At 38.5% G+C, this 25,937-nt stretch overlaps 1 protein-coding gene across 2 annotated transcripts; it reads right to left on the bottom strand.

Moving 5' to 3' along the window:
- Positions 1 to 1,685: 1,685 nt before the first annotated feature.
- On the bottom strand, positions 1,686 to 25,149 carry PRPS2 (phosphoribosyl pyrophosphate synthetase 2). Of its 2 annotated transcripts, XM_059839768.1 has the most exons (8): positions 24,956 to 25,149; positions 15,904 to 16,087; positions 13,231 to 13,251; positions 10,496 to 10,594; positions 9,300 to 9,424; positions 6,633 to 6,806; positions 3,672 to 3,831; positions 1,686 to 2,811 (listed from the first exon to the last, which is right to left on the bottom strand). In XM_059839768.1, the coding sequence occupies exons 1-8, from the start codon at positions 25,075 to 25,077 to the stop codon at positions 2,719 to 2,721; spliced, it is 978 nt and encodes a 325-aa protein (XP_059695751.1). In that variant the 5' UTR covers positions 25,078 to 25,149; the 3' UTR covers positions 1,686 to 2,718. The 2 variants fall into 2 exon arrangements, with proteins under 2 accessions (XP_059695751.1, XP_059695752.1); XM_059839769.1 differs by lacking the exon at positions 13,231 to 13,251.
- Between the last annotated feature and the right edge of the window lie 788 nt (positions 25,150 to 25,937).

Genomic DNA, 25,937 nt, shown 5'->3' with positions numbered 1-25,937 from the left:
TGCAGGCACTAAAACTAACCAAAACAATAAGCAGAAAACAGCATTGGAGGAGACTGGCCTACAACAAGAGCAGAGAAAGCACTCAGAGCTTGGTGAGCAGGGAGAAAACAACAAGGTCTAAAGACCAGATAGAAATTAACCTGGCTACTGCAGAAAAAGAGAATAAAGTATTCCTATAAAAGCATTAACAACCAAAGAAGGGCTAAGGAGAATCTTTAGCTCAGTTCAGTTTTGGGCCCTTCAGTACAAGAAAGACATTGAGGTTTCACTCCCCACAGTAAAATACTTCAGCACCAGGCTCTGAGCATTTGACATTTAAAACCTCTGGAGTCTATGACAAGAGCTTCCAGCAAAGCTGCAAACATCAGATACTCTTACCAAGAGACCCAAAAATGTGTACTTGCACTACAGCAGTGGAACAAGTCAATATAAAATTTATGTACAAATATGAGCTAAATCCTTCAAATTCTGCAATGCAATGGGGTAATTTTTTTTTTTTTTTTTTTGTTATCTCAAAAGAATGCTGCAGAGAAGGGAATGTTTCCCACCAGGCTGAACGGACAGATCTTCAGACCAGAATCCAGGCATGGACCAGGGAGTATAGAGAATTAAACACCAAACCCCTCACCATTTTCTGTTCCCATGGCTTTAAGGTCTGTCAAAACGGAGGCAGTTTTCACAGAGCTGTTGGAAGTCACCTGTAACTCTTCTGAAGCATTTTGGGCACACAAGCTGCAGCACATACAGTAAGATTAGTTCTAAAATTTTCCTTCTGCTCTTTCCTCAATCTCATCCTGTTAAATGCAGTTGAGTGGGTTTGCTTCCAACAATCTGATGCATTAAGCAAGTGAATCGATACAGTGCATTAATTGTATTGTATGCCTTTTGTGTACTATTCTGGTGTAAAATTGGTATAATTACATAGCCCCAGACTTGGGGCCTAACAACCTAGTTGCAAAATAATGTGATTATGTGATATTACATTTAAGAAATTTCTTTACCAAATACTGTAAATTCATTTCCACTCTTGTAACATAATTCTGAAAATCCAACTCTAATGGGGAACTTCTCTGAGAATAAGCAGTCTCATTGAACTAAATTCTCACCACAAGAGTTTGTATACTCTGTTTCTGTATTCATCACTGAAAGCAGTAGAGGTAAAATTCTGCTTTACTTATTTTCATGTAGAAAAAAAGAATTTCACAGAAGCAATAGAAAATTACTGTGGGAAAAAAATAAAGACCAATTAGATATATTCTCAGAGAAAAAAAAAATCCTTTCTGAAGTTTGTCTTAATTGAAATGGAAAAATTCACTATATAATACATCATTGTAATATTATAAATATATCCCCAGATAAGCAAGACTGGATGAAATAAAGGTTTTGTTTTAATGCAGCACCATAGCAAGGAAGCACCTCTCAAGTACGGCAATGCTTTGGTAATTAAAGATTGCAATTTCAGGTAGGAAACATAAGTTCCTGTGATCTAGGTGTAGGGATAGTATTTTAATACACATTACTCTTCTAACAGAAAGACTGAAAACAGTTCATTATAGGATTCAAAGACCTAATTACAAAATTACAATTTTGAGTCCCAACCCCCCCCCCAATTCATTACTGACTGCATTACCCATATTTAACCATAAACTGTCCCATAATACAACAGAAAAAATTTGTTTCCATAATGATTTTAATTCTTTAATGTTAAAGTATTCAAGATTAGTTACTGTACCCTAGTTCACTCACTGCACAGTCAAGTATTGTGGTATTTTGTAACAGGAATTTGGAGAAGATACATGGACTGTACAGTTTGAAAACCCCTGTATTTTCACATACTTTTCAACCATGGTACAGACCAGTCTGTGCAAGTGTGTTTCATTTTCTGTTTGGACTTGGCACAATAAATCTTTACAATATTAATAGGAAAGCTTTTATAAAAATTTTTGTATCATCACAATCAGGGAATGTCTAAAACTACAGAGAAAAAATGAAATTTACACCAATCTGCTTATGATTAAAGCTTGGTCATTGTTTAGACATGATATTAATAATACAGGGAATAACAACATCAATCTTACAAGATAGCAACTTTACAGAATAGATGTTAAACAAACAATTTAATGTGATGAGAGCTTTACAAAAGAAAACAGCAGCCCCAAATATCTTGTGGGGAAAAAAGTGAACATTAAATGTACCAAACAGGTCATACTATGTATATGTCAACAGTTCCTCAAAATTACCTTGACCTTTACATATTGTTAGGGCTTACAAAATACTGCTCATGGTATTAAACAAAAAACCCCAGCTGTTTGCCCAACAGATTAATAGATATAAGAGACTCGGGTCTGTAGCATTTAGTTTAACACAGAGAATGATCTTACACGTGTACATCCTGTTAACTTCTGTGAACAGTTTGTAGTTCTCTATAGAAAAATGGATCTGACACAGCAGTTAGCCAAATGTGAGAACAGGCACATAGAAGAACTTGCACAACACATAAGACTTCCAGACTCTCAAGAGAATTCTTAAGGTTTCTGCAAGATGGAGATTTATTGCCCATTTACAAAGAACAAATGGTAATTACAAGACAAATATGATAATTAAACATACAAGCTCTCAAATTGTACAAAGATAGAAATTTCTCATGGTTGATGTGCATAGTTAAAAACAGTGTTAGCTTAAGAGACCTTTGCAAAGATGCAGTGTAATCCCCTGCAGTTACAAGGGGACGTGACTGAACAGGTAAGACACTGATTCACCATTGTGTGTTCTTCGAATTGCCTCTGCCAGGATCATGGAAATGTCAATAAACTGAAAGAAAAATTGAGAAGAAAAATTTGATGGCATACCAAGAGCAATAAACTGTGCAGTTTAGAACCATTTCAACAAGCATTCTATCTACCTTTGTAGTTTTTATTTCTAGAAAGTAATAAAACATTAAAGCTTAGGCATTGAATATATACATAAGAACTGCAATAATACCAAATAAGAACTCAAAAATTCAGTAAGAATGCATTGACTAGGATCACTGAACAGTCATATTGTTGAGTACTTCTGACAAAGGGCATGTTGTCAAAAAGCCCCACTATTCTTGCCATCAGATGGCAGTGTGTGCTTGACATAAACACAATTTAAAGGAAGCACACCTTTTAAAGTGCTTGCCCTGTTTCAATAAATGCCAAATGTTAAGCTTTTAAAAAATCCAGTAATGCATCTAAAACCTCAATCTTTTATGCTTTGCTCCACTCTATACTAAGGAAAACCTCTAAAAGGGCCACATGACTTTTCAGAACAATTCCATTTGTGTTTTTCAAGAAAAAATAATGTCACCTAAGATTTCTGTGGCCTCCTCAACAGAATAATTAAGGTCTACATCCAAATATTGTATGAATAATATTGATTAAAAAAAAAAAGTCAATTTTACATTTTTTACATTTTTCACTCTTTCACAATCAAGCACAATACTCAAGTTGTGGCAAATACCAAATATTTTGAAGTGCCCTATTATATTACCTGAATCCCCTTAAACAGTTCTTTAGCATGTTTTAGCAAAATGCTTTGCAAACAATATATTTAAGAATATTAATTTTGTCTCAAGGCACAAATTCTAGCACCAGTTAGCAGTAAAATACAAATACTGAGTCTAAACAAATGACATAACACCACTGTACCTGTATTTTTGGGCAATGTTTCATTTTCTCCTCTTGGGGGATTGTGTTGGTTACCACAACAGCCTCAAACGATGCATTATTAATCCGAGAGAGGGCAGGACCAGAAAAGATGCCATGAGTCAGAATGGCATAAACTTTAGTAGCTCCAGCAGACATTAACCTGTAGAACACACAAAAATAGCATGCTGTAATGCATGTGTATATACATGGCTATAGATGAAGCCAGATACAAATCTCTAAAATACATTTTACTTACAAAGGAATCACCTTTATAAAGAAATATAAAATATCTGCAAAATAATTTCAATATTTGTATAACTTGAAGAAGTTTGAATTGTCTCAGAAAAATCCCCAACAAAAATTGTAGTTAAATCAAAAAGTTCTTATTTGCAGCAGTGATACTAATCTACAATGCTGCACTTTTGACCATACAAGCACAACATAAAAATGAACTCCAGTGCAAGCTTTCTATCTTAACCAGGCAAAAATTTAAATAGGTTGGATGACAGTATTCACAACTCTATTGTGCCTCCATTCTTGTCCACCTTTATTTTCATTTGCAATTCAAACAGTTCTGCTTGGAAGGAGTTTCTGAAGAAGAAGAAATGTTAATGATTAAAACCCTAGCTTACTGCAAGTTTGTGAGAAGACATGCTGCTGATCCAAGCACTCAGTGAAGTGATGCATGAGGAGGAAAAAAAGTATAAATCAAAGAACTAGAACACCTTGTGAATGAGTCAAAATATCCTAATTTAGTTTCTAATGGCCACAGTGCCTCTAGATGCTCAGCCATGTCCTACTTGCTTCTCTAGCCTTAGAAACAGAGGCCCTGAGGAATGGCATTTTATCAGATCATCACAAAGGCACAGGAGGAAGCATAAGGGTGAAAAAAAAAAAGACAAAACCACAGAAACATAATCTCATTTTGAATGATTAATTAGAATTTAATTTTTCTGGTCATTTTCAGCACTACATTTAGTACATGCAGCCTAGAAGGTGTATCCATTACAACAGGGTGAGTGTGTACCAAGTGTGTGTACTTGAGTTTGTACTTAAGCAAGTTGATTTGTTGTATCTGAAAATATGTTCCTTAGTTCATCTGCTTGATATGCATCTAGGTTGCATGGACAAAAAGAGTTCTAGGGAGTATTTTGGTGCACGAGTCTTATTATACACAAAGTGTATCCCACCTGGATTTGACATTAATGAAAAGCACTAGTTCATGCCAAGAACACAACACAGGACAGCATCACTGAAGCAAAAGCATCTTTCTTAGTGAACACTGCAGATACATTGAAGGTGATTGACAGTTTTAGAATTTGGTTTATTTCGTCTCTAGAAATGTACTGTAGGTAAATAAAGAGGGCTCCTTTCAAAACAGGAAAGAAATAAAGGTTTTTGATGGGAATTAACTTCCTCTATTCCCAAGAGCATTAAAAAAATGTTAGCTAGGCAATTTCTGATTTTGATCTGCCTAAAAGAATACTTTGAGGTATGATGTAGATTAAAATGCAGATAGCAAACAACTACACAACATCTCTGCCAAATTTCACCAAATTTCCATGAAAATTGTAAGAAACACAAGACTTTATGTGAATTTTTGACATCCTTTATGTAGGTACAAACAGCAAGTCTGCAACTAAAGACTGTAAACTCATGGGATTAACTTTACTTCAAACCACCAATAACAATGTCTAACTCACTTGTTGCTTTCATACCATTTCCCACAGCATTCCCCCGTGGATATTTGCATTGTGTAGCTTGGACAGGTATACTTTTCACTGGGTAAAAAACTGGTTGGATGGCTGGCCCCAGGAAGTGGTAGTGAATGGAGTTATATCCAGCGGCAGCCAGTCACTAGTGGGGTTCCCCTAGGGCCAAACCCATTTGACATCTTCATCAGGGATCTGGACAAGCAGAGTGGGGGCACCCTCAGTTAGGTTTGCAGGTAACACCAAGCTGGGGGGAGGGCTGATCTGCCTGAGGGCAGGAAGGCTCTGCAGAGGGATCTGGACAGGCTGGATCAATGGGCTGAGGCCATTTGTATGAGGTTCCATAAGGCCAAGTCCTAGGTCTGCACTTGGGTCACAACAACCCCATGAAGTGCTACAGGCTCAGGGAAGAGAAGCTGAAAAGCTGTCTGGTGGAAAAGGACCTGGGGGTGCTGGTTGAGAACCAGATGAACTTGAGCCAGCTTTACTACTAACCTGAAAAGAACCAGCATAAAGGCACCTGGAAAACCATAAACAATCCTGTCTACTTAGCTAGAGCCTTAGTTAGGATAGTTGCTCTACATTCACAAGCTCCTCTTCAAGAAGCAGAACAGCTGGAAGGAATCCAGAAGGCATCATAATTGAGCAGAACTCTACAAACCTTGTGGAAAGACTGAAAAACTCAAGTTACCCAAGTCAAGAGGGAAATGAGAACTCTTCAACTTGCTTTCAGACAGAAGACAGGAAAACTTCTGCTCACCTCCCCAAATGAAAAGGACAAGTAGTTTTATGCTTAAGTTGTACAGTGAAAAGTAATATTACATTTGCACTGGACACTATGGTGAAAACACTTTACAGTATTAAATCAGTAAAGCTTTGTTAAAGATTGCCTAAGGAGAGTGGAAAGGCTCCATGATGAGGTTCAAGGAGGGAATGTTTTTTGAGCTGTTGTTCCTGCCTTGGAACTGCAAAGTGCACTAGATGGCCCAAGCCCTTTCCAAGTTATGACATTTTATTTATTCTTTGCTCTTCCTAGGTACAGATCATATATTTCTGTAAATATTTTCTCAATTTCATGTTCTAAAGAAGGACACAGCTGAATCACAGAACTGTGACCTATCAATTCAAGGGTGAGAATGACTTCATACTACAGAGGTCAGGTTGGGTTGTAGGCTTTGAGGACAACTGTATTCATCAGCTGTGCAGTGAGAGAGAACACTACAGTGAGCCAGACCATAGTAACACTTACTTGTCTGCTGCATGACATATTGTGCCACATGTGTCAGCCATATCATCAACAAGAATTGCCACTCTGTCTTTCACATCACCAACCAAGACCATTCTGTCCACTTCATTTGCCTTCTTTCTTTCCTTATGAATGAGAGCAAATTCCACATTCAGTCTGTCAGCAATTGAAGTAACCCTAAGTTACAGGAAGAAATACACCCCATTTAGAGAACCACTTTAAAAGAAAAAAAAGTCACACAAATGTTTTTGTCACAAAACAAAGTTTTTGTCTTCTGGCTTTCAAATTACCACAGCAAAACCTTTTGCAAGAAATGAGACAGGTAGAAGCAATCTTAATTCATTGCTAATAACAAACCAGAGTGTCTTAAGCTATACCCCAAAAATCGTTTTTTTAATTGAGTTGACTTTGGTTTTCTGTCATTAAGTGCCTGGCTTTGAAAACATTTCAGCTATTCACAAGCTTTTATTAAGCTGCTGCAATACCAGTCACACTAGGTAATTTAAAGTAGGGGAAGTAAATTCTAAGCCTACGGGAATGTGCACTTTAACACTCTAACTGGAAAATACCATTGCAGGGTTTGAAACCAAGCCAAAGGGAGAAAAAAAACCCAAACAAGTTAATAGTGATTAATAATTCTTTTCACAGTACTTGACTAGTAATCAAGTAGCTTACTTCATTAATAATTCCCTTAGCATACATCTGCTTGACAAAGATCTTTTAAAACTCTTCAGGGTGACCTCTGGTGGCCAAACAAACTTCTAATAATCAACATCACTTGTAACAGACTTCTGATTGCTTTTTTCCAGTTTGTTTAAAATAATAGAGCTCTTAGGTATAAAGAGACAGGAATAAACAGTTCCATCTTTTTTTTCTAAATGCTGATGCAACCTTTTAGCCTGCCTTTTTAGACTACGTCTAGAATGTTGTTTACAAGCTTATTAACATGCATGGTTAATGGAGAATACAGTTTTGTTTTCTACCACTTAAATAAGAAAGTTTTAGTTACTGTATTTCAACAAATGGATGATAAGCAAAAAAATCCAAAAATTTTGGCATTTTTTTATGGATAGTGTAATTTTATAGCATAGTCTCAATACCTCAGAGGCATTAAGATATCAATAGAATTTCTATGCCTTATTTCAGTTACAACATCTAATAAGCTGGGGAAAAACCAAGCCAGTGGTAAGAAACAAAAGAGAATTCAAGCATTTTTAATGAATGCAAGAAAATGGATTTATTTTAAATTAATACTTACAGATTTAAATTTTAAGACAATTCATGGTAAATTTTCACATTCCAATAATTTTTTATTAAGTTTTATTTTGAAGTTCTGCATATTTTAAATGGAAAGGCCAAACAATTTCCTTTACATTTTATTCCAGCAGGTGAAGGAGAAGCTATGAATTTATTGGAAACAACATCTACCCCTACTTCACTAGAAACTGGTTGCTTTACAACAGAAAGATACTAAAGATAGACTGTGCTATCTATATTAAATACAGTGAGAGTGATCTTCAAAAAATAAACTTGTATCATTAATTTGATAATGCAAAAATATTTGGTAGGGGAAAAATGCTGTCTTCTGACTTGAATTCTAAGCAAAGATTGTATTTTGCTTTAAAAACAAAACCAACATAAAAACAAAATGCAAAAAAACAGTATCCTGATAGGAACAAACAAAGAAATTTCACTGACTTAGTGATCTTTTAGAATGCTTTCTATGTTCTTCACATCCTTAACTTGATTAATCTAAAAAAACCCCAAAAACAACTAGGAGTTCCACTCAGTCTTATTTCCCTAAAAATCATAACAACATGAACACTCACAAGAGACTCAAGGATTTAAATTAAAATCAAATGATGACACTCTTTCACACTTTTCCCCATACTACTACATTTCAGACATTTAAATTGCTATGGGCTTACAAGAGTCTTACTTCATTTGTCTTTGTTCCCTCTGCAGCAGCAGCAGCATGAGCAATAAAACCTGAGAATAAGCATTTTGCCTCAATGGCATGCTTTATGACCTCACCAGCCAGTCTGCTTCTGAGCTTTGGCATTGGTTTATACTCAATCAATACCAAATAAAACAGTCTGCTAAATGAGTAACACATGCTATGAATGAAGAAAAGCCTCCAATGAATTAAGTTTTCTATTTTTACCCTTTGCCACTCAAACTTTCTTTCCCTTTTTCTAGTATTTATAGTGCAAAACTTGGGGTCAGCAGGTTTACATCAGGAACTCAATAATGTAAAGAAAAAAGAAATGAGTCAAGCAAGCTCTTACCTAAATGCCAGCAGGTACAGTGGGAATAGACCATATGCTTTGAGAGAGAAGGGAAGCTTAGGCAATTCCAGAGCGAAGCAGGAAGAGGTGCAGCAACTTGACTAAAGAAGCAAGCAGCAGGGAAAATCTCTTCCCTCATTCAGCTAATGAGGCCATAACCAGGGAGAGAGAAAAATATTTTCTTTAGAGTATAGAAAGCTCCTGAATTTTTTTAGCATGGACAGCATTGGAAGTAGTTGTTCTGTTTCTACAATGCCGTTGGATTCATCAGTGATGTACCCTTTATTTTGCACAATTCATAGAGGAATATAGAAGACCAGACAAACTAGATCATTAACCACTAACTATATGTAAATCTAATTGCTTTAGGCTTGTATAGTACCTTTTTGCACCACCTGCATCAGGTGAGACTATGATACAGTTTCTCCACTCGGGAATGTTCTCTTTAATCCACTGCAGGACTGCAGGTTCTGCATACAGGTTATCTACTGGAATGTCAAAGAAACCCTAGTCCAAAAGAGAAAGAGTTTCATAAATATGTGTTTGTATCTTACCTGGAATGAAGACAAAAGGAAAGAATCAAGCCTTTGGCTTTCACGAATGGCAGAACTTCATTAGTATTTTACACTGGTCTAATTCTGCTTTTGATACTACTGTCAAATGCTGCTGAAGTCAAATAAACATTATGGTCTCAAAAAATATCACCCAAGAGTAGTGAAAAAGGAAACAGTTGTTCTAAATTGATATAAAAATCAGAAAAGATGATCACCTCACTCAAGTAAATTCATGCTAGTGAAAAGCTAGCACTCAAGTAAATTCATGCTAGTGAAAAGCTCTCAAAACATCCAGTGAATAATACTCAGCTTCCATAAATTTCAACTGCTTGACATTAACAGCGGCATTTCAACATGGGGAGGACTCAAACTAAAATGGAATCTTGGTACAGGTTGTAAAAATAAGAAATCTGGTTTAGACCTCTTTATTTATGTGACAGCCATCTAGCATAATAAGAAATTCTGATTAAATGGAGTGCCAGAACTGAAAGATATGGTGTTTTCTGTAAAGAATAAGTTATCTTAAAACAAGGTACACACGAGAATGACAAATTATGTCTGCTCTGTGTCTGAGGCAAAGGTTTTGTGATTTGTTGGATTCAGCAGTAAGCCAGATAAGGGTTGCCAGGCTCCATCTCCACTTCTTTTAAGAAAATATTACACCCTTGGCTGTAACAACAAAACTCTACCTAGGGCAACACTATAATCTCTGACAAGGCTAAGATTAAGAGAACTTGCCCCAAGCCAGTATATTTTATATTCTGGAAGCTCTTACATTAGACTTGGCAAGTTCTACCAAAGACTCCAACACACAAATATTTGAAGTAACTGCAAAATCACCCCATTAAATCGAGACTGGTCTCTTTCTAAAATGGCATTTCATTAGAAACAGGTGGCCAAACTTCCTCTGAACCCTCACAGTTCTGTACATAGCTTTCAAAATAATGACCAAAGCCAGAGAGAAGTAGTATCAGGTTGTCACATTAATTCAGTAGAGCTTCTAGGACTGCAGGTAAGAACCAACCTGGATCTGAGAAGCATGCAGGTCCATGGTGATGATGTGGTCAGCCCCTGCAACTGAGAGCATGTTGGCAACAAGTTTTGCAGAGATTGGTGCACGGCTCTGAGAAATAAAGCACAAACATTTACATTTAAAAAATATTTTGTCTAGAGGCAAGGAATCAGATTAGCTATTTTTCTTGGTTCTTTCCTTTACAATATTTGGAATCTAGATATGAAAAGCTTCAGAATTTTAGTCAAACCAGCCTGTCAATCTTGTACTAGGGTTTTGAAACTCAGTGAAGCATTTAGGAAGATCTAAATCAGTTTGCACAGTCTGCCTAATAATGCTTTGTATTAAAGAGATAAAATTTGGGATATAGTTTTCCAATTCTTCTACTTAAAAGTTTGAGCTAGCTTTACTTTTCTACTCCACAGAAACACTCAGTTCTATCTTGTTCTAAGAAACATTGCAAAACCTGAAGATGGAAGGCAAAATGTACCCAACTTTTGAGAACACTGCTTTAAAACAATGTTAGTCTCAAGCATTTCTTCAAAACACAGTAAAGCTTGTAGCAGATCTTTGTTGGCAGGGGTCTTTTACCCTGACTTTTTTTTTTTTTTTTATTTATGTTTAATTCCTGGATGCAATTCGGAGTCTAAAACTCCCCAAAGGCACAGGGGAGGATGAAGAAATCCTAAGTAGAAAGAATGAAAGAAGAATAAAAATCTTATTAGCAAAGTTAATGCCAATGTCAAGAGGTTTTTACAAGCATCAAAGATGCAGAGCAAACAAACAAGTAAAAAAGGAAACTCTGACTGGAGGATACCTCAGTTTTTTTCAGTTACTCCAAAGTTTTTTCATTTTTTTTAAGCTCTGTAAAAATCTGTGTTTCCCAAGACAGTTTTCTCTACTCTGAACAAAACCTCCTGCTTTCTTTTGCTCATCTTTGAATTAGGCTTATAGCTGGCAATAACATTAGCATGAAGGCTGAACTGCCAGTCAGAGTTTCCATCTCAATACCAGACTGCTTTCTGCTGGCTCAGTATTCTCTCCTGCTACATCTCTTTATCAAACAGCCTCATTTCATCTCCCAGGAACTTCCTCTCCTTCCAGCCCATACACACAATTACAGAGTACCTCTGCTTTCCTTCCACTGATGCTCAAGGGCATAAGTGACAATGAGCTGAATCACTGACAATTTAGCCTGGATGCTTTTCCATCTGTGTCCTATCAAGAAGCCAATATTTTCATCAAAACTGTTCCCAGTTTAGGTGGACGCTGGGCATTTCTCCGCTTTAACCTGCAGATTGACAACACACTTCCAGAATAGCAATGGAGATAGTGCAGTCTCATTTTATGGCCAGATCAAGTTTATCACCATCATTACTGAAATTCTTCATTTTGGCAATCATCCCTTTTGGGTGTTGTGTTTCATCACCACCATTTTGTCTGTGTAAGACACACAGAAAGCAGATGCAGCAGCCAGCACTTCCCTAGATCTCTGCAATTCAGATGCATATCACTTCCAGAAGAGTTCATCATCATTACTGCTTCAGCACAGTTGATTTTCCACTTACTGAGAACAACACTGCTCTTCATTTGAGATCAGTTCTGTAAGTTGTCCAAAGCTTTCTGGATATTTCTATTATTAGTAGCAAATTTTTGTTCATGCCATTTGAATTCCTGATCACTTCAGCTCGTTTTAGCACCTGACATTTTTAAGCTGGACTTCAAAATACTCTCAAATCTCTGTCAACGCCAAAAAAAAAAAAAATAGTATCTACTCTTTTCATTCTGTTGCAGTGTTCTCATACCAGCTCTTTCCAAAGCTCTAGTTTAAAGCCAGACTAACAGGTAAATCTGAAATGAGAGGTTTCCTCTCCTGCTTGTACTATCCTATCTTTCCAGGCTAGACACTTCCCTTCATAGGAACCTCATTTAACGTGATCTCATTCTTCAGAAACTTGGATGACAAAGGTGAATGAGAACTTTTGATTTTCCTTATAATGTTTGCAAGATTCCCTTCTGATGAGAGAGGGAAGAACACAGATTCACAGCATTCATTCTTCAATTCTTTGATGTTATTTTAGATTAGTTTCAAAATTAATAGTGTGAGATGCAGCATTAGATTATGTACAGAAATGAAACTGTTAAAAAAATCACTTGAATTACCAGTGGCAGGGGGAATCCACAAAGCTAATATAAACAACATCACAAGAATAACTGTGCAAAGGACACATGGCTGAAAGTAGAAGTTGTCCATTAAGATCAAAGCTCTGTTGCCTTTAAGCATCTTAGTACATTGTTTTGTTCAATATTCATCACATGCACACTGAACAGAAAAAAAAATTTAAAAAAGAAAAAAAGAAAGGAAATCAAAGAAAGCCCAAAGATTTATAACTGGAACTGAACTTTCACTTCCAAGAAAGCCAGTTGTGAAGTGTATAGATACTGAATGTTGACTAATGCATTACCCAAATTTATAATTTCAAAAATGAGATTTGCTTTGAAGCCTCAGAAATTGACAGCCATTATCTTGAATATCCAAATAATTTTTTAACTAGAATCTAGGGGTTTTTTGGTAGCAATTATTCCACAGGATTACTGTCATGGCCTAGGTGAAACACAACTGAAATCAAGAAGTGAAACTGAAAATGTTCCTAGTTATACATAATGCAGCCCAGTAAGTTTCACCCTTTAAGGCCATATTAATGGAAATACGTAGTGTTAGATTAAAAAAAAAAAATTATACCTACCCAACGCTCCACGGACCCCTTCTACAAATCAAAAAAACAAAGTTACATGAGCTGTAGAACACCAAACTCATCTGTCACTGTACTTCTAACTTATCTCAAAGGCATCTCTGTAGCATCCTACATAAATGTTTGCTGCCCACAGCTTGGAAGGTTGGCATAATTAGAGGATGCATAAGTGCAGTTGTAGTCAAAGCACAGAAACATCTGAGCTATTTTTAAGTTTAGCTAGCTTGTGTGTAAGAAATATTCCAGTTTGGGCAGCAGTTGACTGAATCTAAATTAATTTACTGACTTTTTTATCATTTGCATTAAGCCTTTGTGGTTTTTTAAAATCTGTTTCTCATTTAAAGATAGTTCAGGTTTAGTGCTAAAATTTTCAGAGTAGATTAGATTGCTCAGACTAAGATTTTTACTACAAGGCCCTTTCCTTACATGACTAAATGAAGAGCACTTTCATTGTTCTCAGAAATCACAAGTGCACCAGAGGTATGACAAATACATGCTTGTTTTAAGCAGCAAGGACTCCATCTATTTAGTTCATAATGAATTAAAGCCACTAACTTAAATTCAAACTAGAAAGCAGCATCCATGTACTGAAGATTGTACTGCTTCAGTTCAAAGTCAAGCAAGCTATAGCAACGTCTTCCACCACAGAAGAGAATCTGTGAGTGATCATAGGAAGAAAATGGCTGGCACTTTACTGACACTTCAGGCAGCACACAAAGCTTGTGCACTCACGATGGGTCAAAGACCAAGTGATCTGATGCAAGCAGGAGGGAAGATGTCCCTGTCAATAAGCTGCCCAATGCTGACAGCTGTATTATAGCTTATTTTGCAACACAGAGGTCAACTCCCAAGGTTAATTTCCAAAGATGGCAAACATTTTCTCAATTGCAAAACAGAGGGGGGAAAAAAAAACCCCAAAAACAACAACAGCAACAAAAAATAAATGCCTACAACTTGTGGAACTCAGTGACACACAGAGAACAATCTGGAAAAAAAAATCTCAAAATCTCTTTTAATCAAAATCACTTTCCACAGCCTTTCTGAAATACAAAATGCTCGTGGATGGCATGCACTGTGCCAACACTCTGTGGGGTTAAAATGAGTCTGGAAGTCTGCCACATGAAATTTGGGTACCCTTGACACAACAATTTAGATGCATGGAAATTTTGGCATAGATTCATCCTTTTCCCACACCAAGAACTTAGAGGATGGTACAACAGAACTTCCCAATATGAAGTGGGAAATCAAAACATAGTGAGATGCTTTCCCTTCTTATCAACAAAATGCTTATTGGTACCTTTCAAGGTATTTTGATATAAAGTATTTCAGCCCTTCTGATCAAGGGAAAGCATCATCCACTACAAATTACAGCAAAAAATGAAGTACTGAGAGATGTAGGCATAGAACAGGGTCTTACATTTTAATTCCTTTATTTCATTTTTGGAAGTATAGCAAGTAGACTTTCATTGTAGTAGTATGGTATTACAGACCCTGCACTTAAAGAACTAATATACCAGAAAATAAATTTTTTTAGTTTTGTTCTTAGATATCACAAGTTGACTATTACATATTTTGTAAAAACTGCTATTATTTTTAGCTTCTCTATTACTTCATTCCTGTTAGGTTTTTTATTTAAAAGAATATAAAAACCAACAGAAGGCTTGCAGAATGGTTTGTTTGATGCTCAAAGTGAAAGAGAGGGGGCAGTCCATTTACAAGAAGTTAAGGAGAGAGACAATTTTCCAGAAAATACAATCATTGCAACCCAATCTTTAAAGCCAAATTCACATTTCTCATTGCCTCTTTTCAAGTGAGCTTAGGCAAAAGTACCATTCATATAACCTCTCAAAGGTTTTTTATATATATATATATATATATATATATATATATATATATATATATATATATATATGTAGTAGAGATAAAGTCCAGTTTTCTCTTTTTTAAAATCAGTCTCAATTCCCACAGAGGGTTTGTTATTGTGTTACCAATTTGGCTGAACTGATATATTCATCAGTTATGACAGACCAAATTCAGGAAAAAGGCAATAAAATCAGTAGAGCATTTATGGGGTTTCCATAAAATTTCTTGTCTTCATAAATCAAAAAATATTACAGATATAATCTTTTTAAAAATATGTCTGGCAGCATAAAATAATGTTTTTGTTAATTTCTGTTATGTATTGTGGATTTTATCAGTTCCTTCCATTTTGCTCTGTTTAACCATTTAGGAAAAAACCTACCACCATAATTGTTACAGCACTTTGAATTCAGTATTTAATTCCATGCGGTGTTCTCTCCACATTAATAGGGATTTAAAAACACAAAAAAAATTTTGAAAAAGCAGGATAAACAATCCCATAAAATGCAGTTTGCTAGCAAAGTACTCTGCAATAGACCACACACATAGAATGTACCTACTTTTGCAAACTGAAGGCATGTCAATTATCAAAACACAAGCAAAAAAACCTAATTTATTGTCTCGTTCCATTCCTTGTGGACAAAATAATTGAACATTTTACCAAGAGAAAAGGATGGGGGGGGGGGGGGTGGGGTGGGGAAATCAAATCTTTCAAATCATTTAAATGTTTATGAAAGTTGTTAATCTCCAAAAATTTCAAGTGAGCAAAGTGAATAGAAGCCTTCCAAAATGACAATTCTTGCCTACCTTGTCTTTCTTATCTTGCCTGGCATATGGAAAACATGGAATTACAGCAGTCACTCTGGAGGATGATGCAATCTTGCAAGCATTGATCATGATGAGCAGTTCCATTAAGTTGTCATTTATTTCTCCACAGCCACTCTGGATAATATACACATCTTCCCCTCTCACACTTTCACCAATCTCTACACTGAAAGAGCAGGAGATGATCATTTTAACACTTAAATTACTGGAAAGGCATTGCTAAAAATAATAATAAAAAAAAAAAAAAGCAGTTGTGTTTTAGGAAACTACCATAGGTCTTCTGTAAACTTCCCATTTAGGTAGGATTATTTTTATAGCGATTTCCATAAGAGCCTCCTTGACAATAAGCCAGTATGGTCTTCATCAGGTCAGCACCAACCAACAGCTATAAAATCTACACCATGATGTTCAAGTAAAGTGCTTTTAAAAGACAAACATCTTGCAGAAAAGCTAAGAAGGCTGCCAATCAACAGCTTACCACGGCTCAGTTCTCATTTTGTGTCAGTTGCTCTATTTCCTCTGACTGTGCTTACATTCTTTGGTTCCTTATGTGAGTATCTAAGGTTTTTTGCTCTTACACAGATTTCAAGAAAAATTCTGGGATCAATCACTGTTCACACCACAGAATTCAAAAATTAAATTGAACTTAAAAACAAACAGGAAAAATAAAATAAAACTGTTGAATGCGTAATTCTTTCTCAATTCTAGATCCAAGCAGAAGACAATCTACTGCTGAACCACACTAACTTTTCACACCTGTCACTCCAAAACCTACACATAAATTAACAGAAAACCTTAGTTTTTCCCTAAATCCATGTACAATACATACAGACTCCCTAAATAATTAAGTGGTCAGACCTTGTTAAATCCATGCTGTCCTATGTTAGTCTCAGTTATTAAATGCTAGAATATATTGAACCCTTATTTAAAAGGTTGTATCTTTACCCAAGACACAAATAAGCTGAAGTTTCTGATTGGAAACCATCCAAATGGCTCAGATGTGGGTAGAATAATTTCTCTAATGGGTCCTTCAATGCTGAGGCTTGCTCTAGTCAAACACAGTCCTAACAAGTTTTGTTTATCAGCTCTCACGGTGCTATGTGAGACTCATGAGATTTCTGCAGAAAGGAATTTAAACATCTTAATGATAAGCACACATTTGATTTATCACTATCAAGATAGTTGAGTACATGCTCTCAGCTGCCCTATTTGAGTTCTCTGCAGCCCCAAACAAACTAAATAAAGATCCTGTATCAATTTTTCTCCTTAACTGAATACATTTTTTTGCCTAAGAGCACTACTAGCAGGATTTTTTAAGGCCAAAAGAAAGCAAATCATCAAACATCAGGTCTCTGGAAGGACAGAGGTGGTCAGGGACAGCATCATCTGCAGATATGTCAGGAAACTTTTTAGAAGCTTTCATCATTCCACAAAGACACAATTTTGTAGTCCCAAAATTGTTATTTCCCGCTCTTAAGTTTTTGATCATTGGAATGAGGCCATTCAGAGAATTCTGGTTTGACTGAAATATTTTCTTTGTTTGTTTCCCTTTTTGAAGCTGTACAAGTTTTGGTCAGCATAACATTTTTTCAGCAAGATACTAAGTGTGATGCATGATTGGAAAAAAACTAGCCAGGCTTAAGTAGGAGCCCTTCTGAACACAAACCCAGCTCCATGTGAGGAATCTACTCACAAGCTTACAGATGTGGCTGCAATCATTATTATAGCTTTGTGGTTATTGTGAGGGCTTTAAAAAATTCTAATTGCACCCTGACTCAGCAGTTCCACAGACCTGCTTTGCAATGAGTGTTGTCTCACACCACACCTTTGGAATATGCCCAAAGAAAAATTATTTTATTACTTAAGAAAAAAAAAATGAACAGCTAATTTAACAGTCTAACATCACATACTAGGAAAAAAATTGGCTGAGTGATGAAAGTATATAATCTTAATGTTCACTATGTACTGAAAGAACTCTTGGAGTTGTTTTACTCTTTTTAAAAACTTTTATGCACATCATTAAAAAAGAACAGTTTTCAGAAGGTCAAGGAATATACTTTCAGATAAATATAGGTCCGGTTACTACCATGTTATTTTTCCATTGTCACTAATTGTATTTTTTTCTTATGATCTTGGGCTACCAATAAACACCAACTTGTAAACAACTTAGAAAACAAACATGCTACTTCTTTCTCTCTTAGTGCATTTGAAAAAGAAGTGTAGCTATGTTTTTAAGGCTAGAATGACATACTTACTTGTCACATAGAAATGTGAGTAGTCACATTTCCCAGTCAACAAGACAGAGCTGTACAACAGATCAGTATCTCTTATTATCTACTTTCTCAAAGATTGAGAGGTATTGTGTGGACTCAGCCAACAGAGACACACAGAGCTGCCTAGTTCACCTTCCCCAAGCCAGAGAGTAAAAGATAACCAGTCATTGTGTTGCAAGTGTCCCATCAGATACAGCCTGTACTAACCACACTGGTGGGGGTTTGGGTGGTGGTTTTTTGGTTTTTGTTTTGCTGGAGGGAGGGCAGAGAATTAGCAGTTAGGGTTTGTTTTGGTTTATGTTTTTTTGCCCCATGCCTTTCTTTTTTTTTCATATTCAGGCAACCAATAAAAGATACAAACTATAGAATCAGTTATTTGAATCTTGTATGTCAAATATCTATTAGACAACACTAAGCTAACTGCAGTCAAACTCTGTGACAGTTATCTTAACATTGCTACTAAATTCCCCCATCTATATCATGACCTTATTAACTGTTTATGAGGTTATTTAAACAATTTCACATTAGTCAGGACACAGAAGAAGGACACAAAACCAAGCTCTTGCCTCAAGATTACAAGCTCTGTTTGTTTTATGCAATTTACTCAAATTCACCTATTTGGTAATAGTTTAAATAATTTTCTGTTCAAGAAGAGTCAACAGAACCTGTACATTAAAAGCCCTGACACCACACAATTGTGTTTAAAAGGGAAATTTACAAAAATCAATGCAAACAAAAGTAATTAACTCTGAGCCAGATGCTTGGCATCCAGAAGCACAAGGCTCTAGCTGGGAAAGATACACATAAAACAGGACATGATGAATACCAAGCTTAAGTGTTGGTATCTGCCTTCAACTTGCAAAGGCTGATTTGCGTGTTCCATTTAACAAGGAGAAACTTGGACAGACTAACAACCATGAATTAAGGATACTGCATAAAACCCACTTAGGTTACAAACACATTTGAATGGCTGAAGCATCCATAAAGCAAAAATCAGAATCAAGAGTAATCACAGACTGAGGTCCTCTTGAGCTAGATTTATAGTGCAGTCCCAACTGAACTCAGTGATGGGAATTACAAATTTGGATGTTCTAACTAAAAACCAAGCAGCTGTGGGGAAACAGGGGATTAAGTATGTAGAACCAGACTACAAAGGCAAATAATGTAAATACATAGCTAGGATGCAAAAATTGCACACTTAAAAGGGCTCTATGTATTTTTAAAAATAATTACAGCAGTTTAAGTTTCCAGCCATGGTTATAAAAAGTAAGATTTCTCAAAAAAATTAGATGCTAAAAAAGTAGATGTGTACTTCACGCCTTTCCAACACTCAGAGAAGAGGCCAAAAATGAAGGTCTAGAGTCCTCATACAGTGTGCAAATGAATCGATATCTCAAAAAGTGATCAAACAAATCCACATGCTGAGTTTGCAACTGATTGAAACCCAGCCAATGGCAAGCACTGAGCAGCAGGGTGTGTTTGACCTCTTACCTTTGGGAACACATTTCCCAGAGTAAAGTCTTTCAACCCAAGAGTTTCAACTTACCGGGCAAATATTTCATCTGATGTGATGTTACATCATAAAGTGAATACCAGCAAAGCCCAAAGCAACAAAGAAACAATAAAAACGCCAGAGTTGGTTTTAAGGCTACAGGGATCCCATATCTCCTGGCACCCACGCTGTCCCCTCAACTCTAGGCTTTTCCACTTTGACTAACAGTGCCAAGACAACCCCCTGCTATATCTCCATTAACAACTGCCCAGCTCTGGTGCAGAGCACTGGTATGGTGAACACCAGAAGATAGGAAATATCTTGTTACCCTCCACTCTGGCATACAGCCTGCCACCACAAGAGGAAAACACCTTTTCTTGAGCAATTTCTGGGTTTAACAACATGCAGCCTCAAAAATTTGGAAACAAATGTCTAACAAGCCCGAATGTGTGCAAAAACTCTTCAAAGGCTGAGTACCAGACTCTGCAGTATGAAGAAACACTTCACATCCCTGCATGTCCCTAGTCCCCACTGTCTTCAGCTGCTCTAACACCAGTTTGTGACCTGAGCTTGCTCATTCCATGGTTAGGGATCTGCAAACACCAAACCATCTACTCAGTGAGGGTGATACAGCTCATGGCTCCACACCAGCTGAGTCCAAAGGAGCCAGGTTACACGAGATGCAACGGAGTTATGGCTCATCTGAGACAACTGCAGTACAAGGATGCTGATGGGGGACTAAGAAGGAGGTCTTAAAGCCAGGTGAGACAAATTGTAAATCTCTAGGAAGTAAGTTTCCAGGTTTGCTCCTGATTTTTTTCAGTTACTTTCATGGAACAAAGTGATTTCATTTTGCCACTTTGTGTGAAACACAGACTCAAACCCACCCTGGATTCTCCAGGGAAACATCAGCTACTTTTTCCCAACTTCCAAGATCAAATATCAGCCCATGAAATCAAGTTTAATTTACTCACAAAATAATGGCTCTCATATCAACAGCACAGCTTTTCCCATAAAGCAGACAATGTCCCTTTGTAGTCACTCCATATTTCCTTCTGCAAAAGCTACATGACATTCACTTTAATTTGATGTTTCTGAAGCAGTCCAACTTCAGCAGTTGAATAAGGCTGTGGGTAGGAAGCCTTCAAATTCATATGTGCCAGGCAGGACTTCAATTCCTTTCCTCTTGGATCAAGAAAATCTACAAGACTCACTTCAGCCAGTGAATCTGACAGCAAGAAGCCAGGAACCTCACAGGAATGGGCGGCAGCACTAACCATCTTTCACTAGGAAAAATGTGTGCAAAAGAATGCCACCTGAGAGTACTTTCTCCATTTTGAGAATAACAAGTATATCAAGGGCAGAGTTAAAAGAAATAGTCTTCAGAGAAGAAAGAATACCCTACCTTGTAGGAAAATAAAATTATTTACAAAGTAATAAATTTAATAATTTTTTTTTAATTGACTCACCAAAAATATCTTCACTGGGGTTTAATTGTACAGCAACTCTAATTAAATGCCACCTTAGTTTATTTGAGGACAATTTTGCAAAAAGCTTCAGAGTGTTTGCAACATCTGTATGCATCTGTTAAATGTCAGTCAAATAGTTTCATGATGCTGAGGCTCCAACAGCCATCCCTGTTTAAGGACTTCTTTCTCCTTCCTCCAGCCTCAAAACTGCTGATGACAGTTGGTTTGTGGGGTTTGAAGAAGATAAACTGTCTAAGCCCCCACGGCAGTCCTTATCATTTTGCCAGATAAATAAGGTGGTGCCACCCAAGCTCCTACCATGCCACTGTGGCTGGCACTTAACTGACACACAGGCTATGCAGACTAACAGAGTTATCATCCACAGCCAGAGTTTATTGAGGAGCTCTGGTGCTGCATTTGGTAGGGCTGCCTGACTTTAGTAGCCAGCTGAAGGAAAGCATTTCCCTACAGTTTAAAGGGAAGGAGGAAAAAAATGGGGCAGTGATTGAGTCTGGCAGCAATTTCCCCCACTTTCTCCGCACAGGCTTTGTATTTACCAGCTACAGAACCTGAAAGAATATTGATTGCCTAAATCAGAAGGTGACTGTGATACTGTTGCTAGATACACCAGTCTCTGTACAGATAAAAATGAGAAGCCTTTCCCATTTTAAATGTTCTGGAGCTGTAAACATACAGGTACTGGTTATTTAAACACAGGACTTGTCAGTGGTGGTCCTATCCCTGGCTAACCTCAGCATCAGTTTCTCAAACCCACTTACAGCTGCTGAGAACTGGGACTGAAACCTAAAGCCTGTTTGACTTGAAATATAATGCAAAATATTTAATAACTCTCCCCTCCACTCTATTTTGCAAGCCAGACTAATTACAACTCTCAAGTGAAAGGCTTCCAGCTAGGACGTCTTGCACAGATTTAAGCCTGGGGCTGCACACAGTTGTCAATTTATGCATCATTTCTATTTAAGAGAATGCAGCAAGTAGCAAAACAGAGTTTTGAACAAAAGGTAAATCTTCTCTGCAACTTGCTAACTTAACAGATCTGACAAAACAAGAGTTTGACCCTCAGGCCCAGGCTTATCTGTTTGCATGGGGGATTGCTGGAGTGCCACTGGAAGGTTTAAGGTTCTTTGAGCTTTTTAACTATCAGGTTTTAGTATTCTGCAATACTGCAAGCGTATTTCATAATGCCAATACACTTGTTTATAAATTTAAAAATGTAATAAACATTTTAAAAAATACTGTGCTGGAGCCACTGTATATAGGAAGAATTAATTTTTTGCTTACAAACACACACAATTTAACAGTATAGAAAGACTGAAAATCCAGATGCCTCAGGAAAGAACCCCTCTGCATAAGTATCAACTTCCCCTGTAGATTAATTTCAAATACATTGTTGAAGAATTCTCTTACTATTATTGCTGGGAATTTTTTTATTAAGAACATTAGTCTAGAAAACTGGAAAGTCAACATCCTGAAGTAAGTTGCTAAGAATATTGAAAAAATTACTTGAAATATATTGTATATAGTGGATACAACTTTACTTGCTGAAGGGGAAACAGGAAATTCAGATTAGACTCTCAAAAGAAGAAAGTTGTAAAACAAAAAAACCAAATAAAACCCACACACTTAAAGGTTTAAAATATTAAGCCATTTTAGTTCAGGGAATAAAATAAATAAAAAAAGATAATGTCAGCCTTGCCATGTTGCAACAGAAGCAACCAGAAATAATGCTTCTAATGCATTCTGCATATGTGTACATCGCTACTACCTAAAAAAAATAAACTGAAACTTCTAGATTAGCAAAACCACTGAGATACTGCAGTCACCACTACCTTCTTTTTAATGGTAGAGAGAATATTCCATACCTGTAAAAACAGAATATTCCATACCTAGAAAAATAGGTGTATCCTGAAGACCAGAATTTAATTAACCTTTCTTATAAAATAAATATGCAAATTGTGGAGATAAATTTCTACCTTGGATGAAATATAAATCAATTTAGTTCTGCTGTTTGCTATGTTTCAAGCACAGATTAGGATAAGTGTCTCTGGAGAATAAACATTAAAAAAAAATAGACAAGTTAGCAAGGAAGTCATGCAACCAAATACACAAGTTAAGTTTTATCATGCAGAAAGGAGATCAAAGAGCAATAAAGTGAGTATGGGGCTGGAAAGAATTGAGAGAAGATTTAATCAGGAATGAATAGAAGAGTTAGAGTGTGCAAACATTAGATTGCATAAACACCAGTGGAAGAGGGTTTATAGTAATGCCAGTGAGCATAACTAGAACAAGAGCAACTGCACTGAGAATGCAAAAATGTAGACAGAAAAGGACAAGCTTTGAGAGAGCAATTTTAGAACACATCATGTTAATCTTTCAAAGAAAGCAATGAAATCATGCTTTTTCAGGAGATTCAGAACAAGAAGAGGTGAAAATAAACACACAAGAACCTCAGAGACTAGCCAGCTATTTACAGCAGGAACTTGTGTTTCAGAATCAGCTGGCAGCCCAGACTCACATACCTATACAGAGAAGCAGCTGCCGTCTTACCAGCTCATGGGGTGGACATACCACTGTCACCTCAATTTAAAATTCTTCATTAAAACTGAGCAAATTAAATAGGTGGGTCAGAAAGCTAAGATGACACACTAGTAAAGAGAGGCAATATTGATAGAAAAAACACAGGCAAGCACATTCCCAGACTCCAGGTGAGCAAGCTGTCCTCATGGTTTCACACAGGATTTTTTGCACTGTTACCAGTTACTTTCAGCGTTTGGATGGCTAGGAATCTGGTATGACTGCACTTTCAGGAGTAAGCCAAGGCCATCACAACAACCTGTATCACTCTCATGCATGGCCATCAGTCTTGGACTAGGGAGTGGAGCCCTAAAGGAGCTGTAACAGGTCCATCACACACACACACCTGGCTGCTAATGCAAAATAAGGACCAGCTGCAACAAATTCTGCAAGTGTAGTTTTACCTAGACACTTTTAAAAATCTAATCCAGCACCACAATCCTGTTTTTATATCTGCCCGAATGCAGACCTACTTACAAAACTGCATGACATACTGAAGTTCGTAAGACATTTTTTATCTTCAGGTAGATAAAGTTGATCAACTGCACAGTTAATTATCTGCGAGCAGCAGGATGCACCTGACTTTGCAGACGAGTTGCCTATGCAAACCCCATTCCCACTACACAGGAGGGAGGATGCTCTTCACCTGGCCAGGGCCGTGCCAGCCCTCCTCCGGCCAAGGAGCTCCCGACGGGAACGCTGCCAAGCTGGGCGAGCCCAAGCCAGCAGGGACACCGGCGGTGCGGTGCTCGTGCTCGGCAGGCGGGGGACGGGAGGGGATACAACCAGGAACGAGTGCCGGGGGGGACATACGGCACCACGTCGGGCGGGACACACGGCACCACGCCGGGCTCCCGCGGCTGCGCCTGCACCGAGCCATCCGTACGCGGGTCCCGGACCGGCTCAGCCGCCCTGGCAGGACCCGCCGCCAGCCTGGGTGACAGCGGAGCGGGTGACAGCGGAGCGGGACCCGCCGGCAGCCCGGGGTGACAGCGGAGCGGGTGACAGCGGAGCGGGACCCGCCGCCAGCCCGGGTGACAGCGGAGCGGGTGACAGCGGAGCGGGACCCGCCGCCAGCCCGGGTGACAGCGGGGCGGGCCCGCCGCTGCAGCCGCCGGGCGCGGGGGTGTGTCCGGGGAGCGCCCGTGACGCCAGCGGGGCGTGGGAGCGGGACACGCGGCGAGGGCCGGGGCAGGGGCACGCACCTGGTCTCCTGGTTGCTGAACTTCTTGGTGACCACCTTGCCCAGCTCCAGCCCGAGCCGGTCCGCCACCCGCTGGGACAGGTCGTGGTGGGAGCTGCCGCTGAAGAGCACAATGTTCGGCATGGCGGGGGCGAGCGCGGCGGGCGGGCGGGCGAGGTCGGGGCTGCGGCGAGAGCGGCAGAGGAGCGCGGGGAGCGCGGTGCGGGGTCAAATAGCGGCCGTGCGGGCCCGCCCCGCCGCCGGCAGCGGGAGGGACCGGGGCGGGGCGAGCCGGGGGCGCCGCGGGACACAGGTGTGGCCGGCCGCCCTTCGCGGCCGCGGGGTGGCGGTCGGGGGGGTGGCTGCCACCGCCTCCTCCTCCTCCGCCGCCTTCTCCTCCTCCGCCGCCTTCTCCTCCTCCCCGACCGAGCCCGGTGCGGTCCGTGCCCCCCAGCCGCGTTCGGCCGGGCCCCTCCTCAGGCGGGCAGGGCTCTGCCCGCGCGTCGCTCCCGCACCTGGAGAGAGGCACGAAAGGAAAATCCTCACGGGGGCTCGGCTGCCTATGGATATGTGGTTCAGGTGACACCAGCACCTAAAAAAAGCCGAATACAGCTATAGCTAGGTTGATGTAGGGTTAGAGATCTTACTAGTTTTACTTAGCAGAGCTGTCCTTAAATAACCCGTGACCGATTCTGTGTAAACGTTACACATTTTCCATTAGCTTGGTTTTGTCGATTGTTGCTTAGAAATATGCTCATAAGCAAAGTTCTATCTGAAAACTAAGATAAAAAAGTCTTAGCTTTCAGGTAGAGCTGTTTAAACTTGTATTTTACAAATAAAAAGATTGCATTGGATAGGTGACTTCAGAACCACCTCAGTTTTCCTGTCTTATGCATTTTCTTCAAAGAGCAGGGTCTGGAACACACAGTTATTTATGCTCTGTCCGTCGGATAATTCATGACTTGATAAACTCCATTGTCGAAATTTTTCAACTGAACCTGAAG

Source organism: Haemorhous mexicanus, chromosome 2, assembly GCF_027477595.1.
Source record: "Haemorhous mexicanus isolate bHaeMex1 chromosome 2, bHaeMex1.pri, whole genome shotgun sequence".
Classification (NCBI taxonomy): domain Eukaryota; kingdom Metazoa; phylum Chordata; class Aves; order Passeriformes; family Fringillidae; genus Haemorhous; species Haemorhous mexicanus.
This window is presented reverse-complemented; position numbering and strand designations above follow the sequence as displayed.